Raw genomic sequence first — 12,963 nt, forward strand, 5'->3', positions numbered from 1 at the left:
CCTGTTAACATTCTTCCTGTATCTCCACCGAGCAGAGGCACTGCTGCACAGACTGAATGCTGTGCACTGGGGCTTTGGCTTTCCATCTGCACACAATTGATTCTTTCTGTTGTAGCTACAATTTGATGTGAAACACCCTGAAAGACACGGCGGGCTGAAGACATTAAGAAGTCTTCCACTAAATCCATTTGGCCAGGCAATTTGTCTGAAAAACATCTTCTTGCTCCTCAGTGGAGCAGTAATGCTTATAGTGAAACTCAGCATCCACAGCAAGGAGGAGGATGCCCATTTTTAAACATGTCATGACACAGGTGGAAGTAGTGGGCCAAGATCCAAAACTGTGCTGGCCAGGTTAAAGCAAGGGAAATATGGCCCTGTACAACACTGGAAAAAAAATAAAGAAAAAAGACCATTTAGAAACTACTTATTAAGAACAGAGAAAATAAGACATAAAACACAGGCACGTGTTGAGATGAGATCACTATTGATCAAACCCAGAATTTTCTGCCTAGGATAAATTACTCCATTTCCTACTCAAGTCCAGACAAATGACTGCTCAGAGCTTCCATTCAGGTTCTCCAGTATCTGGGAAACTGCTGAAAGCTGCACGTGGAAATGCTGGTACTGATTCCAGAGGCCAACTTCTTACCAAACATGGGACTACCCTCCACCTTCACACCTCCCAGTATAGAACGTGGTGTTCTCCAGTTCAACTCAAATGCAGCCAGACACACCAATTACAGTAATTCCAGAATATGAACATGCAGACCAACTAAACAATAGTAAATAATTATGAGTTTTTAAGGAAATGGTGAAAGAAATGTTTTGTTTGTCTAAATCTAATGAAAAGAATCCCCAAAACACAAACAATTGATAAGTAACACAGTAACAGTTTTCAAATACATGCACAGCTTCCCAAGGGGGAGGGAGAGAAAAGGAAAAAAGTGTGGGGGGAAAAACGCATGACCCACCACAACTCCAAAAATCTCTTTTCCATTTTCACTCGATTAGTAGTACCTTACTTACATGATTCCATGAAACACTGACAAACCCCAGTGACGTAAAGCCATCCCAGGCTGAGCACAAAGCTGCCTAGGGCAAGGTGACAGCCCAAGTTACCTTCTCAAGATCCCTTTCCAGCAGTATTGTGCAGGATGCACTTCCCTTTGTTTTTCCAAGGAGACCTGCTTGTAAAAAGCTGTAGATCTCAGGGAAAGCTGCTTCGCTCCTACGGCCCCTACAGCTGCTGCCCAGCTCCTGCTATCATGCAAGGCAGCACCATGTCACAAGCAATTCATCTTTACGTCTAGGAGTCCCCTTGTCCATAAGCCAAAGGCCCTCAGTCCATAGGGACATGCCTTCCCAAACCTGCATGAGGCCACACAGCCCAACAGCAGTCAGGTCAGAAGACAGCCAGCAAATTATCAGCTCTTACCTGCTAATTCTTACTCAAGACTCCAACAAAACAGTGTTGGACAAGGCAAAATTTGGCTAACAAAGTCCAGGGCATCATGATGAACTTTCAGTCCTCATGTAATACAGCTTTGTCCAAATTCTTGGTTTCAGAATAGAAACAGGATGGTCTAAGTGACTTCTACTGTACATTAGCAGTGTCTGCGATTTGCCAGACAGATGTCTAAGCAAGAATACCCAGTCAAGTTATTTCTACTAAGAGACCTAATAATGTAGCTGTAAAACACTTACAGAACAACATGCGTGAGAATAACATTAGAAAAAACCCCTGTCAACATTAAGCAATGCAAGCCAGTCACCCCATTTTAAAAAGTTGAAGCATTTAACCACTTTCTAAAGCTTAACAAATTCCAAGGTTTCAGACTCTCTGTGGCACTCTCTTCTCCATACTAGACTTTTTCTTCTCACTGTTGCTGAGATGCCTCTTAACTGCTCCAGCAGCAAGAACATCTCAGTTTACAGGCATCAGCTTGAAAAGGAGCCTTTATAAAGCAAATGAGAAAGATCACAAGGAGGAGAAAGAGTAACAAATAAGATAAAACAGAAACCATAATGCATTTTGATCTACGTGCTGCCCCAGCCAGCAAGAGTACTCTGGCAGTTACTTTCGAAATGCTGAGCTGATGGCATTGATACAGAGACAATTTCTTCAAATGAAAGCACCAGTTCGGGTGATCCAAAGTTATCTGATTGAAAGGCAGCCAGTGGTGCAGGAGGCTTCATCTCCAAAACTCCTGTCTCCCTGAGTCAATGTCTCATACAGATTTAAAGGTGGGTGTCTGCATTTGAAGAGTAACAAACAGGAAATTAGGAGCTCTCCACTCTTGTATCTTCTGAGGCCCTTCTCTTTCACACTTCTTGAGACAAAACTAGAATTTGGGAATCACAGTAGCATATGTATTACTTCAATAGCACCATCCATGATCTACAAGTGATTGACAGCAGACTGATTGCTGACTGCCAATAGTCAACAGCAGTCCCTCTGGGATACATGTGCCTGCCCTGTTACCAGTCTTCCACTAAACCATTTCAAACACTAAAATTTTACTTGGTTAAATGAAAGCAACAATCTGGCAACTGCAGCAGAACTACCAAACGAATAAGCACAACCATGTATCCTCAGGGCATACCAGACCATCTCAGCTTCTTGTTCACTGTATTGCCAGAGAAATCACCCAGAACAGCTACAGAAGTGTCAGAATAGGGAAAAAGAACCCTCACAATCATTTACCTTTCTGGCATAACGTATCTCAATGCACTAGAACAGGCATGGGTTATTGCACTTTCAATCTCTACTTGAGGAAATTATTTTCGAAGACCAGAACACTGGAACTTCCAAATTTCTCTAGCTGAAGAACCTTCTCACCCAGGGACAACAAAATACCAAAGAACAAAACTCTCCAACGCAGCTGGGAAAATGCAGCAACTCCCAACTACGTGAAGAGCCGAAGGACATCCTCCCCCTGCACCACCGCACCGGAGGGGAGGCTGTCAGGCTCACACATGGAAGGCTCAAGTTTTGGATCAAGGTCCTCTGTGTCTTGAGCCACAACAGTGGCACTGGCACAACCCAAACAGCTACCATAACCTTACAGGTAGCAAAGAGTTTTAGGAAAACAAGCCAACTATGCACTGCTGAAATCTTCGGAGCTGAAGCCCAGAGCAGCGCACACAGGCTCTGCCCGGCCTGGCACTGGAGACAAAGGAAAAGCGGGGATGACAAGCTCTGTGACCCCCACGGGCACAGGATGCCACTGCACCTCAGCAGAGCCAGGAGCTGCAGTAAGTTCTCATTATCAGAATGCCCACATCCAGATGACTTAGCACAAACTGAGACTCTTGAGACCTCAGGCAGTTTTGTTTGCATTCCAAGAGTACAAAAGAGAATGCATTTCCTGGATTGGGACCCAGCCAAGAAAAACATTCATGTACTAAAACTGTGCAAGCCTGCAATTTATCAGAAGATAAACACTGTCTGCTCAAACACCTTGAGAGATATCTTCATCACAGATGACATTACATGTTATGGTTTAAAAAATACATCCTTTCCAATTGCCTACTTTTTACGGGACCTTGCATTCCCAGACTTGGTAACAGCTGAGAGGAGTCCTGGACAACAGCAGACACAAGGAGCAGCCTCAGGTTATTAACTACAGTCAACCATATACACCAGTTCTCACTGGTTTTCTGCAAAGAGGCAACAGGAAGCGAAGGGGAGAGCGGGAATACAAACCATCAGAAACAAATACTGATAAAAAAATGGCTTTTGAGAATTGATTTACAACTGCCAGGAACTACTTACAGCAGAGGTTCTGTCAAACTAAATATCTGAGAGGACCAAAGAGTTCTTTCACAGCTTCTAGACAAGTCTGACAAAAAGCAGGGCAAATATGCAATGCATGGGCATTCCGAAGACAAGATGCTTCCAGTTTGGATGCATAAACATGGGATGTCTTTATGGGAATATGCATTTACGGAGTAAAGCGTTTAAGAGCAGCAAGATCGTAAAAATCTTCAGTAATACAAAAACAAGGGTTTATGAGTTTGTAATCAAAGTCACAGACTACTATTCACTTTTTGACAGCTAAGCTGTCAAGTTTTATACTGAAGACAGTTTGGACAAGTAGGGAACTTGCTTGTTACTTTGATTTTGTGATAAATTTGGTTTTCCAGTCAGCTGTACACATTTTTTCATTGCTTTTACATCTTTCATTTTGGCTCAGAATGAAAACCAGCAGAAGGGGGATATGTTACTGTCCTCCTCTTTTCCATGCTGTATTTATTGACATTCTTCAAACTCAACCTCTCACCCTCTGAGATTATTAGTGACCCATTTAGAAAGCAGAAAGTGAAACTTGAGGCTTCCCCATCACACCACTGAAGCAGCACCCATGCACCTCGACACAAATAACCTACTAGGGGCTCCTGTAGCGGCCTCTGAATCTGCGGTCTCTGCTCCTGGACCGGCTACGTCTGCGTTCTTTGCTTCTGCTCCGTTTCCTTTCCCGGCTCCTGCTCTTTTTCCGCTCCCGGTCCCGGCTCCGTTTGCGTTCCTTACTCCTGCTTCTCTTTCTGTCATGGCTTCGACTTCGGCTCTTGCTCTTTTTTCTCCTGAGGAAAAACCCACAACTTTGGTTATGCCCATAGCTCAGTGTTATTTACCCCAAATCCCACAGTTCCCCCAACCTGATGTCAAAGACATTGACAGGAGAAGTTTCCACCTGTTAATATTTATATGTTTTTTTGTTAAGTGGGTGGTTAACCATGCCAGCAATCTTCTATCACTATAAAGTCCACAACAACACAGCTTTATTTTAAATTTCATAATTGCTAGAGAACGCTTCCAGAAGAGTAAAAGGACTAAAAAACCATTTCCTGTGTTGGATCTACTACATACCAGCTGCAGTACTTCACGTGGTTTTCAACCACACTTTAAACTCAGTATCAAGATTCTAAGATCAAATTATACTTTTACAGCAAAGTAAAACAAAAAAACCAAAATAGAAAGACACAAGTCTGAGGGAAAGGAAGGATGGTTAGTATTCCCCACCATCACTCAACACACTGCTGAAGAGTTTTTCTTCCCTACTTGCTACTCCTGCTCATAAGCCACTTGCTTTTTTAAGTCTATGCTTGTCACAGGTTTGGGCCAAAACTGCAGATCTTCGTAGCTTTAACCATTTACTTAGAAAATCTAATCTTTTAAGATCTGTAAGTCAACTATACCTCATATCTGAAAACCAGTGAGCAACTGTTCCATTCTTGGCATTTGCATTATTTGTGAATTTTTTCCTTCTATCTCAGCCTCAGACCACCAAAGCTTACAGTCCCCTAGTTTTTAAAATATATACGTATGTATACATAAAACACATGGTAAACAGATGCTCAAGCCATTACTTAAGACAGCAAAATAATCAATTTTGCTGCTAAACTTTTGAAGTTTGAAACGTCCTTTGTTCCTCAATTTTTCCTCTTCCTCCTTTTGGGCCTTCTGATTGCATACACCATGTTTTTTCAAAGTGGTCACTCATACACCTAAAAACTTTTTAAAAAGAGCATGTGGATTACAAAAGGTTCATTACTGTTATTTTCTATGGCCATGAAGAAAATGAGACTTCTAGTTAGTTTCCATTTCTAAAGTAAAAAGTCTCTCACTTGCCACATCTAACTAAGCCTAATCATCACTAGCAGCTTTTGCTCTCCAATCTCCACCTAGGAAGATCCATTAAAACTATCTTAGTATTTGTCTCTGAAGACAAATATTTTGTGATTAGGTTTTAAACACTGGAATATTTTGTTTTTTCCACCAGTTTCTCTAATATTTTTGTAAGGACAGAGAAGCTGCTGCATCAAACCCCGATATCAGAAGTCTCACAACCTCCAATAGTTCTCTGTTTCTGGGTGGTGTTATTAGTGTCACTGACCCACACGTCCTGCTGTAATGCAGTTTGGGATGGTCAGGCATGCAGTATCCCTCCTCTCTAGGACCCATCACTTACCAACATTTCCCCAAGTTAACCCTAAGACATCATCATAACAGCTCTGAAAAATCCTCCCTGTAGCTCACAGAACTGCCCAGAACCAGTAAGTGGTAACTGCAGCCACTCCCTATCAGACAGGGAGCTGAACCCCCTGTGGGGGCAAAGACTGCCAAGAGTCCAGACCCACACTGTGCCTCCAAACCAGGACTGACCTGGACATACAGTACAGACATCCAGGAAGAATGCAGATTCTTAATCCTTCTCATTACTAACATGGACATTTAATATCATTTGACAGTTACTGAAACCTGCAGTTGTTTTTTTAACTTGTTGATTTTTGCTGTGGATTTTCTTGACAGTTTGAATCTTATTTCAGTATTTGCCCAACTGAAGCAGATACAGAATATCATCTGCATATAATTTAATTGATTTAAAGCACAGCAAGAAGTCTTGCAAAGCCTAAATACACCTTTGTCTTCAGCAACAGAAGACACTGTCATGAGTCACAAACAGAAGAGCGCAATTCGTTCTTTAAAGATTATGTGGAACAGCAGCTCTATGAAAATGAACTTCTAGGGCTTAAAAATATTGGGAGCAGCTGCTTTTGCTGGAGTTTTAGAGGCCCTGGGATTTAGCATGAGAAGGATGTTCACAGTATTGTTTACAACACAGATAAGGTATAATCGATTTTAGATTATTTGATTACAACTAAAGCCTGACCTTGGAATTGGACTTATAATTCCCCAAATATCCATACACCTGGGATAAAACTTTCTTTGGATCCCTTCAGCATGTCATCTGTATGATTTCAGAAGGTGACAACAGCACACATGCTGACTTCTTAAGATAGCTGTGTATTACAAAAATGCACTGCTTTCTGCTTAGTCAAATATCACTCTAAAAATTTGTCTTTTTACATCAATTACCTCATCACCAAATGACGCTTGTAAGGTACAGAATTTATTTTACAGACTTAAAAACCTTCCGTTTATTTGGGGTATTTAAGAGACTCTTACATAAGGCATTTTTCCTCAAATTCCCCGTTTCATTCCAGACTGCTTGGGGCATCAGAAGGTGTTCAGATTCTGGAATTATGCTTGCTGAAGAAGGTGGGCTTGTACTCTTGTTTTTAAAAAAAGTTTTCAAAGGTGGGGATGCAGAGAATAGAGGGAGGGGATTCAATACCCTAAACCTTTTCAAGAAAGCACTGGTATCTTTAAATGCTTTGCACTGCTTCAAATCACATTCTACAATAAATTCTACAACAAATACCCTTTTAAAATGCAAAACCCATTGCATAGCTAAAGTAACAAAAAAAATTAAATATGCTGAACATACTAAGTCTGTATTTCTATCTGATGTTAATTAAATGTTTCCACAACTTCGATGACATCAGCTGCAAGGGTTTTAACTACATTTGTAAATAAAAGAAGACTTCCTAATTGCTGCAACTGCAAATACCAAGCTTTGTTATTTTAGTTCCGTAAATACTACTGACATGCACTCCCGGGTTCACACAACTCAGCAGCCTCTCCCCAAAAGTACAGAACTGAGACAACACTCACTTCTTGCTGCGCTCTTCGTGGCCATTGGCACTGCTCAATTTGTTCTCATCCTAAGCAGGGTTGATAGAAGAACATCGTGAGGACGAAGTGGAAACATTTCAAGTGGTCAAAGGGTAATGGGAATAGGAATAAGAAAATAAAAAACAAAAATTTTAATACTAAATTACTTGTTTACAGCTTAATTTGGAAAGCTTTAGAATATTTAGGTAGGCATGTTTAACCACTTTGCTGCTTAAATTTAAGTCATACTATTACAAAATACAAGACTTACATCATTTAAAAGTGTATATTAAATTGTAGATACTTCCTTACATGGTTTAGAGAGCAATTTATCCTGTAGAATTCAGCACTCAAGTGGTTAAATGTTATTTCTATAAAATGTAAGAGGAAGTTTGAGGTCTGTGTTTGTGTGTCCCTCTGATCAGTACCAAGGCTATATCTCTGCCTAAGCCCCGGGGCTGTGCTAGCAGCCAGCCACTATGGATTTCCTATGGATTTCCTGTGACCGATGCCATTCCCGAGATCTTCGCTCATTTTCGTTGAAGGGTTGTAAGAGCTTGATGTCACCTCTGTCACACATCTCGCCCTGAAGCAAACAGGGATTCACACTGCTTTAGTAACGTCGACTCCCAAGAAAGTCATCAATAATCCACCAGTCCAGCCTAAACATTCCCTATTTCCATACCTGTTTACATGGAAAATATCCATGTTAAGCCAGGACACAAGAATTTTAACATAATAGTTTACAAATTTCTCTTCAAGATGTAAAAGTAACTGCTAAATATTACATAAACTAAATATACATTTAAAACTTACAAATGCTCATCCAAAATTCATTACACGGTTGTAATAAACACTGCAAAATAGACTAACAATAGCTGCTATATAATTTATATACTGGCTTTACAGTTTAATCACATTGGTTACATCAAAAGTACAATTCCTAGATGACTTAAAGTTAATATACATTTCTTTCAAAACCAGTGCTAAAGCATGCAGACTGTTCATACTTCACCACCATTTGGTGGAAAACAAAAAAAGACAGTATTCATTTGCTGCTGGTTTAAGTAGACATCACTATGCTAATTGATAAAAATTTCACATAAAAATTGACATTTCCTAATTAAACAACTAGGACAGAAGAATACAAGAGCTTATTTTAGAATGACACCGCAGTCTGTGATACTGTCTTTTACTTGCTAAGAACATACTACTCAGGGATCCAAGAATTTCCGTCAATTCGTTCACTCAGCAATTGATTTTCATCTGCCCTGTTGAAAGATTAACCGCCAGCAGCTTCTGCATTAAAAGCAAGTCCCACTCTTCTTGCACTGAGCAGACTGTTCAAATATTTACTTGCCATGGGACTGGTGAAAAGGTTATTCTTGGAACCCTGCTGTTTTCCCAAATCACTGCATTCACCTTGTTGCTATACCAAACTAGACCTGGCCATTTTAGAGGAGAGGTTTTAGGATTCTTGGTTTGGGGGGTTGGTTTGTTTTTTTTTTCTGTTTTGTTTTGGTTTTCTTTGGTTGGTTTTTGGGTGGGTTTTTTTTTTGTTTTGTTTTGGTTGTATTTTTTTTTAACCTAGGGGACCACGGTACAGCGATACGTCACTCAATTACTACCTTATGATTGACAGTTCACACTGGAATCAAAGGTGAATTCATGGGAGTAGAGGTGAGATATCGTTAGGCAAGTCTACAAAGAGAGATAGATGGGCATTTATTCATCACGCTGAAGTGAAACTACTGCACAATATAATTACATTAACAGTATAAATTAACTTGAAAGTTACATGTAATGCATGTCCAATAAGATAAATCATGAGGGCTCCAGGGATGTTAGTTTACAGTTCAGCAGTAGTTTCATGAATAATGCTAAATTAAGGTAAACACGACTTCACGGCACATTTTTCTCACCTTCTTGTAAGGAGCTTCAAGCATTGCCTCAATATCAATATCATCAGCCATTTTTCAGGGCACCTAAAAGAAGAAGCAAAATCCACCTGAGTTGGAAAACACCATTGTGCTTAATATTCCAAAAGTTTTTGCTTAAGAGGTCATCCCTGCATTGGCTTAAATTCGGTGAGCAGTGCCTCAGTAGGTGTTTCCAAGGAGAACTGGAACGAAGCTTTGCCCAGTGAGATGATAAAGAATGTGCACAAAGCAATTACAGCTGCGAACAACAAAATGCGCTTGAACACCACGAGCCAGCGGAACCCCCTGAGGGATCCCACCAATTCCTTCCCAACAAGGAGCACAGAGCAGTAATGACACAGACACGGGGCTGGGGCCATCTTGAGAAGTGCTGCAGCTTGACCCAAGGACACAAAGCACTCACGCAAACCTGCTCAGCCTCCCAGCCCTGGCACCGACCTGAGGGTGTGGACACCAAGGCCCTTGGAGCAATGCAGCCTCCTGCATAAGGGGGGCACAGAGGAACAGTCGTGATCCCAGCACTGGGAGCTACTATAGCACACACAAGGTCCATCCCGGCTGGAACTTGTCTCGGACAAAAGAGGCCCACCATACCAGCTGATAGTCACCACAAACTCTTTGGATTCAGTTGTTCCTCTTATTTTCCAACTTCAACCCCTTACGGTAATTTTATGTTCACTATACTCTGAATCTCTCTGACACTTGATTTCCTCTCCCTATGCAGGTCTGCTATTAAGAACCTTGAGACTCCTGGTATTACAGACACTCAACTTCCTCAAATCTCTTAAGTAAAGTTTCTCTTCTTTTTCTTTCTTAAGCTCACAAACAGCCAGTCCTCTACATCCCGGTCAGACAGCCCAATAGTGAGGATTTCCCTGCATGTGAACAATGAAACGGATTTTTAAACATACAGGTTAATTCCGGAACCTTGTTTCCAGGCACTGTTGCAGGAACTGCACTGTCCCGCAACTTGAGCAGAATAATGAAACTGCTCCAAGACTTTAAGATCCTCTAAAATGGTCACTTTTAACTCTGTAAATGAGAATGCTTTCCCAGAGCTGCAGCACATCCCACCACGGCCCAGGAATACAATCCAGAATAAAACACAATCCTTAAGCAGTATCACAGCACTGGAAGTTCACACACAATTACTTAACCGAGGCACACTGACCTCATTTTCAAGTTATGACCTGTTGGGATACAGTGCCATCACTTATAGGTATCATAAGTATCATAACGAGCTCAGCTCGTTAGAGCAGGGTGCCAATAACACCCAGGGTGTGGGTTTGACCCCCTACAGGCCGTTCACTTAAGAGCTGGACTTGATGCTCTTTGTGGGTCTCTTCCAACTCAGAATATTCTGTGATTCGTTGATGTGTAATGGCTCAATTTTATTTTTTACTGGAGTATTTACACTCAGCTTTTCAAGATAGCTCCATACAGGCACGTGACTTAATTCACTGCTGTTCTGCCAGCATGTGGGATGAGTAAGTACATCGGTGTGACTAAGGGCCATGAAAAAGTTCCAGGCCAAAACCAGGATTCTACAAAAGAATTCCCACTGGTGACAACTCCCACCCATAATCACATTTCCAGATGTGTAATTTAGGTAACACATCCAGCTGCACTTGGGGATCTTTCACCCTGCAGAGGGTCGGCTGTAACACAGACCATCAGACCCTGAGTGGGGTGGAAAAGCACAGAGGGAACAACTATCACTGCATCCCCCCAAAAGACGAGGGATGAACTGTCATCCGGTAGGTTCAAAACAAAGGTCCTCATTCACAAAGCATTTAGCCACTGAATTCACTGTCAGCAGGCGCTGTGGATCCTAACAAAGGGGGGAAAAAAAAGCACATGCAGTGCTCAAAAAACCCAAAACAAAAAAAAGCACAAAAGTTTACAGAAAAGGCTTTTCATAAACAAAGAAGTGTCTCGTGATCCTGAGCCACAACGAGCTGACAATTAAGCACACAGAGAGAAGTGTCACTGTGTCACTCCCCTGTTCCCATTCTTACTTTGGCATTGACTTCTGGCCACCACCATTGACAATCTCCTGAGCTGCACTCCGGCCCCACACCGGGAATATGTGCCCTTTGTACTCTGCACAAAACACTTCCACTGGGATAATGCCGTATTATCAGAGTACCTTCTGTCCACACACCACAGCCCTGTTATCAACCCTGCAATGCATACAAAGCTTATAATGATGCTATACATAGAGTTGATATTCTTTCTAAAAAATCACAGATAAAAGCCCTTATTAATTTCAACTGAGTAGAAAATCATGACAAATTTTCAAGTACCTTTTACTGAACACTGAAGCTCAAAATAATTATCCTAAAAGCCTTTCAGCTTCCTAAAAAAAAAACACCTATATAGGCCTGGCATTTCTGCAGAGGGAAAAAAAAATAACACCAAAACAAACCAACAAAAAAATATCAACAAAAATCCGTTCCGAAAGTATCAAAAAAAACAAGGAATGAACCTCCCTTGAAATTCTGTGGATCTAGAGGAAAGCTAAAGCATATGAAATTCACTGTAACTGATCTAGTTCTATTTCTGAACAGAAATACTCTTTTTGCTGTGCTATATAGCACAAAAGAAATTAAAAGCGTCCGTCCTCTAAATTACTTCCTTTAGAAACCCAACAAATGACAATTCAGACCGTTTTCCACGGGAGTCTCATGGGAAAACACCAAAGAAGTTTAGGGTGGCCGGGAAGGGAGCGCTGGCCCCTCCGCAGGCCCCGCCGCTCCCCGAGGCCGCTCCCGCCGCGGGGGGCCGGGGCGGGGCAGGGCCGCGCCGGGGGAGCCGGGAAGCGCCGGGCAGGGCCGCGGCCCGGGAATACGCGGGCGGCACCACCGGGCCGCGGCTCGGGGGCCGCGGGCGCTGCGGGCCCTGCGGGTGCGGGGCGGCCACGGCGGCGGGGGGGGCGCAGCCGCGGCCCCCGGCGGGGCAGGCCCGGCGCGGCTGGCGGTGGGCGCGGGTCTGCCCGTAGTTACCTGCGCCGCGGGCGGTGCGATCCTCGCTCGGGCCCCGGTCTGGCAGCGGCGGCTCCGGCGTCACTGCGCTGGTGGCGGTGGGGGATGGGCCCGAGGGCTCAGGCGCCCTCTCCAGGCGTCTGAACCAGGGACGGACGGCGGCGCTGGGGCGGCGCCGGGACGGCAGGCGGCGTGGGCGGCTCGGCCGCGGTGGCGGGCAGTGGCAGTACCGGTGGCGCTGCCGGGGCGGCCCCGCTGCGGCTGCTCCCGAAATGGCGCCCGGCCGCTCGCGGCTCCGCTGGCACGGGGGCGCCTAGCGCTGCGCGCAGGGGCTCTCGCGAGACTCGCGGGCTCATACAGCCCCGCGCGCCCGTGTCCGCGTCTCGCGAGAGGTCACGCCCGGAAGCCGGCGCAACTCGACCTCTCGCGAGACTTGGGCGGGCAGGTGGTCTCGTCACGCAGCCGTTCAGGAGCTCTCGCGAGAGCGCATGCGGGGGCGGGGCGGGGCTGGGGCCGGGGC

At 43.6% G+C, this 12,963-nt stretch overlaps 1 protein-coding gene across 6 annotated transcripts in view; it reads right to left on the reverse strand.

Moving 5' to 3' along the window:
* RBM39 (RNA binding motif protein 39) overlaps positions 1-12,746 on the reverse strand; it is a 30,619-nt gene extending 17,873 nt beyond the window's left edge. For 2 of the 6 annotated variants that reach the window (XR_010434953.1, XR_010434952.1), the window contains exons 1-4: positions 12,465-12,746; positions 9,442-9,504; positions 7,520-7,569; positions 4,390-4,584 (exon numbers count right to left, since the gene is read on the reverse strand). Coding sequence is in view for 4 of the 6 variants with exons in the window: in XM_064674354.1 (XP_064530424.1) it covers positions 4,390-4,584; positions 7,520-7,569; positions 9,442-9,492 (296 nt within the window). In the remaining 2 variants the exon portion in view is untranslated. Of the gene's footprint in view, position 1; positions 238-4,389; positions 4,585-7,519; positions 7,570-9,441; positions 9,505-12,464 lie in introns of those variants that run through there. The other 4 variants (XM_064674354.1, XM_064674353.1, XM_064674356.1 and 1 more) reach the window with 2 other exon arrangements.
* Between the last annotated feature and the right edge of the window lie 217 nt (positions 12,747-12,963).

Source organism: Pseudopipra pipra, chromosome 17 (assembly GCF_036250125.1).
Source record: "Pseudopipra pipra isolate bDixPip1 chromosome 17, bDixPip1.hap1, whole genome shotgun sequence".
NCBI classification, from domain to species: domain Eukaryota; kingdom Metazoa; phylum Chordata; class Aves; order Passeriformes; family Pipridae; genus Pseudopipra; species Pseudopipra pipra.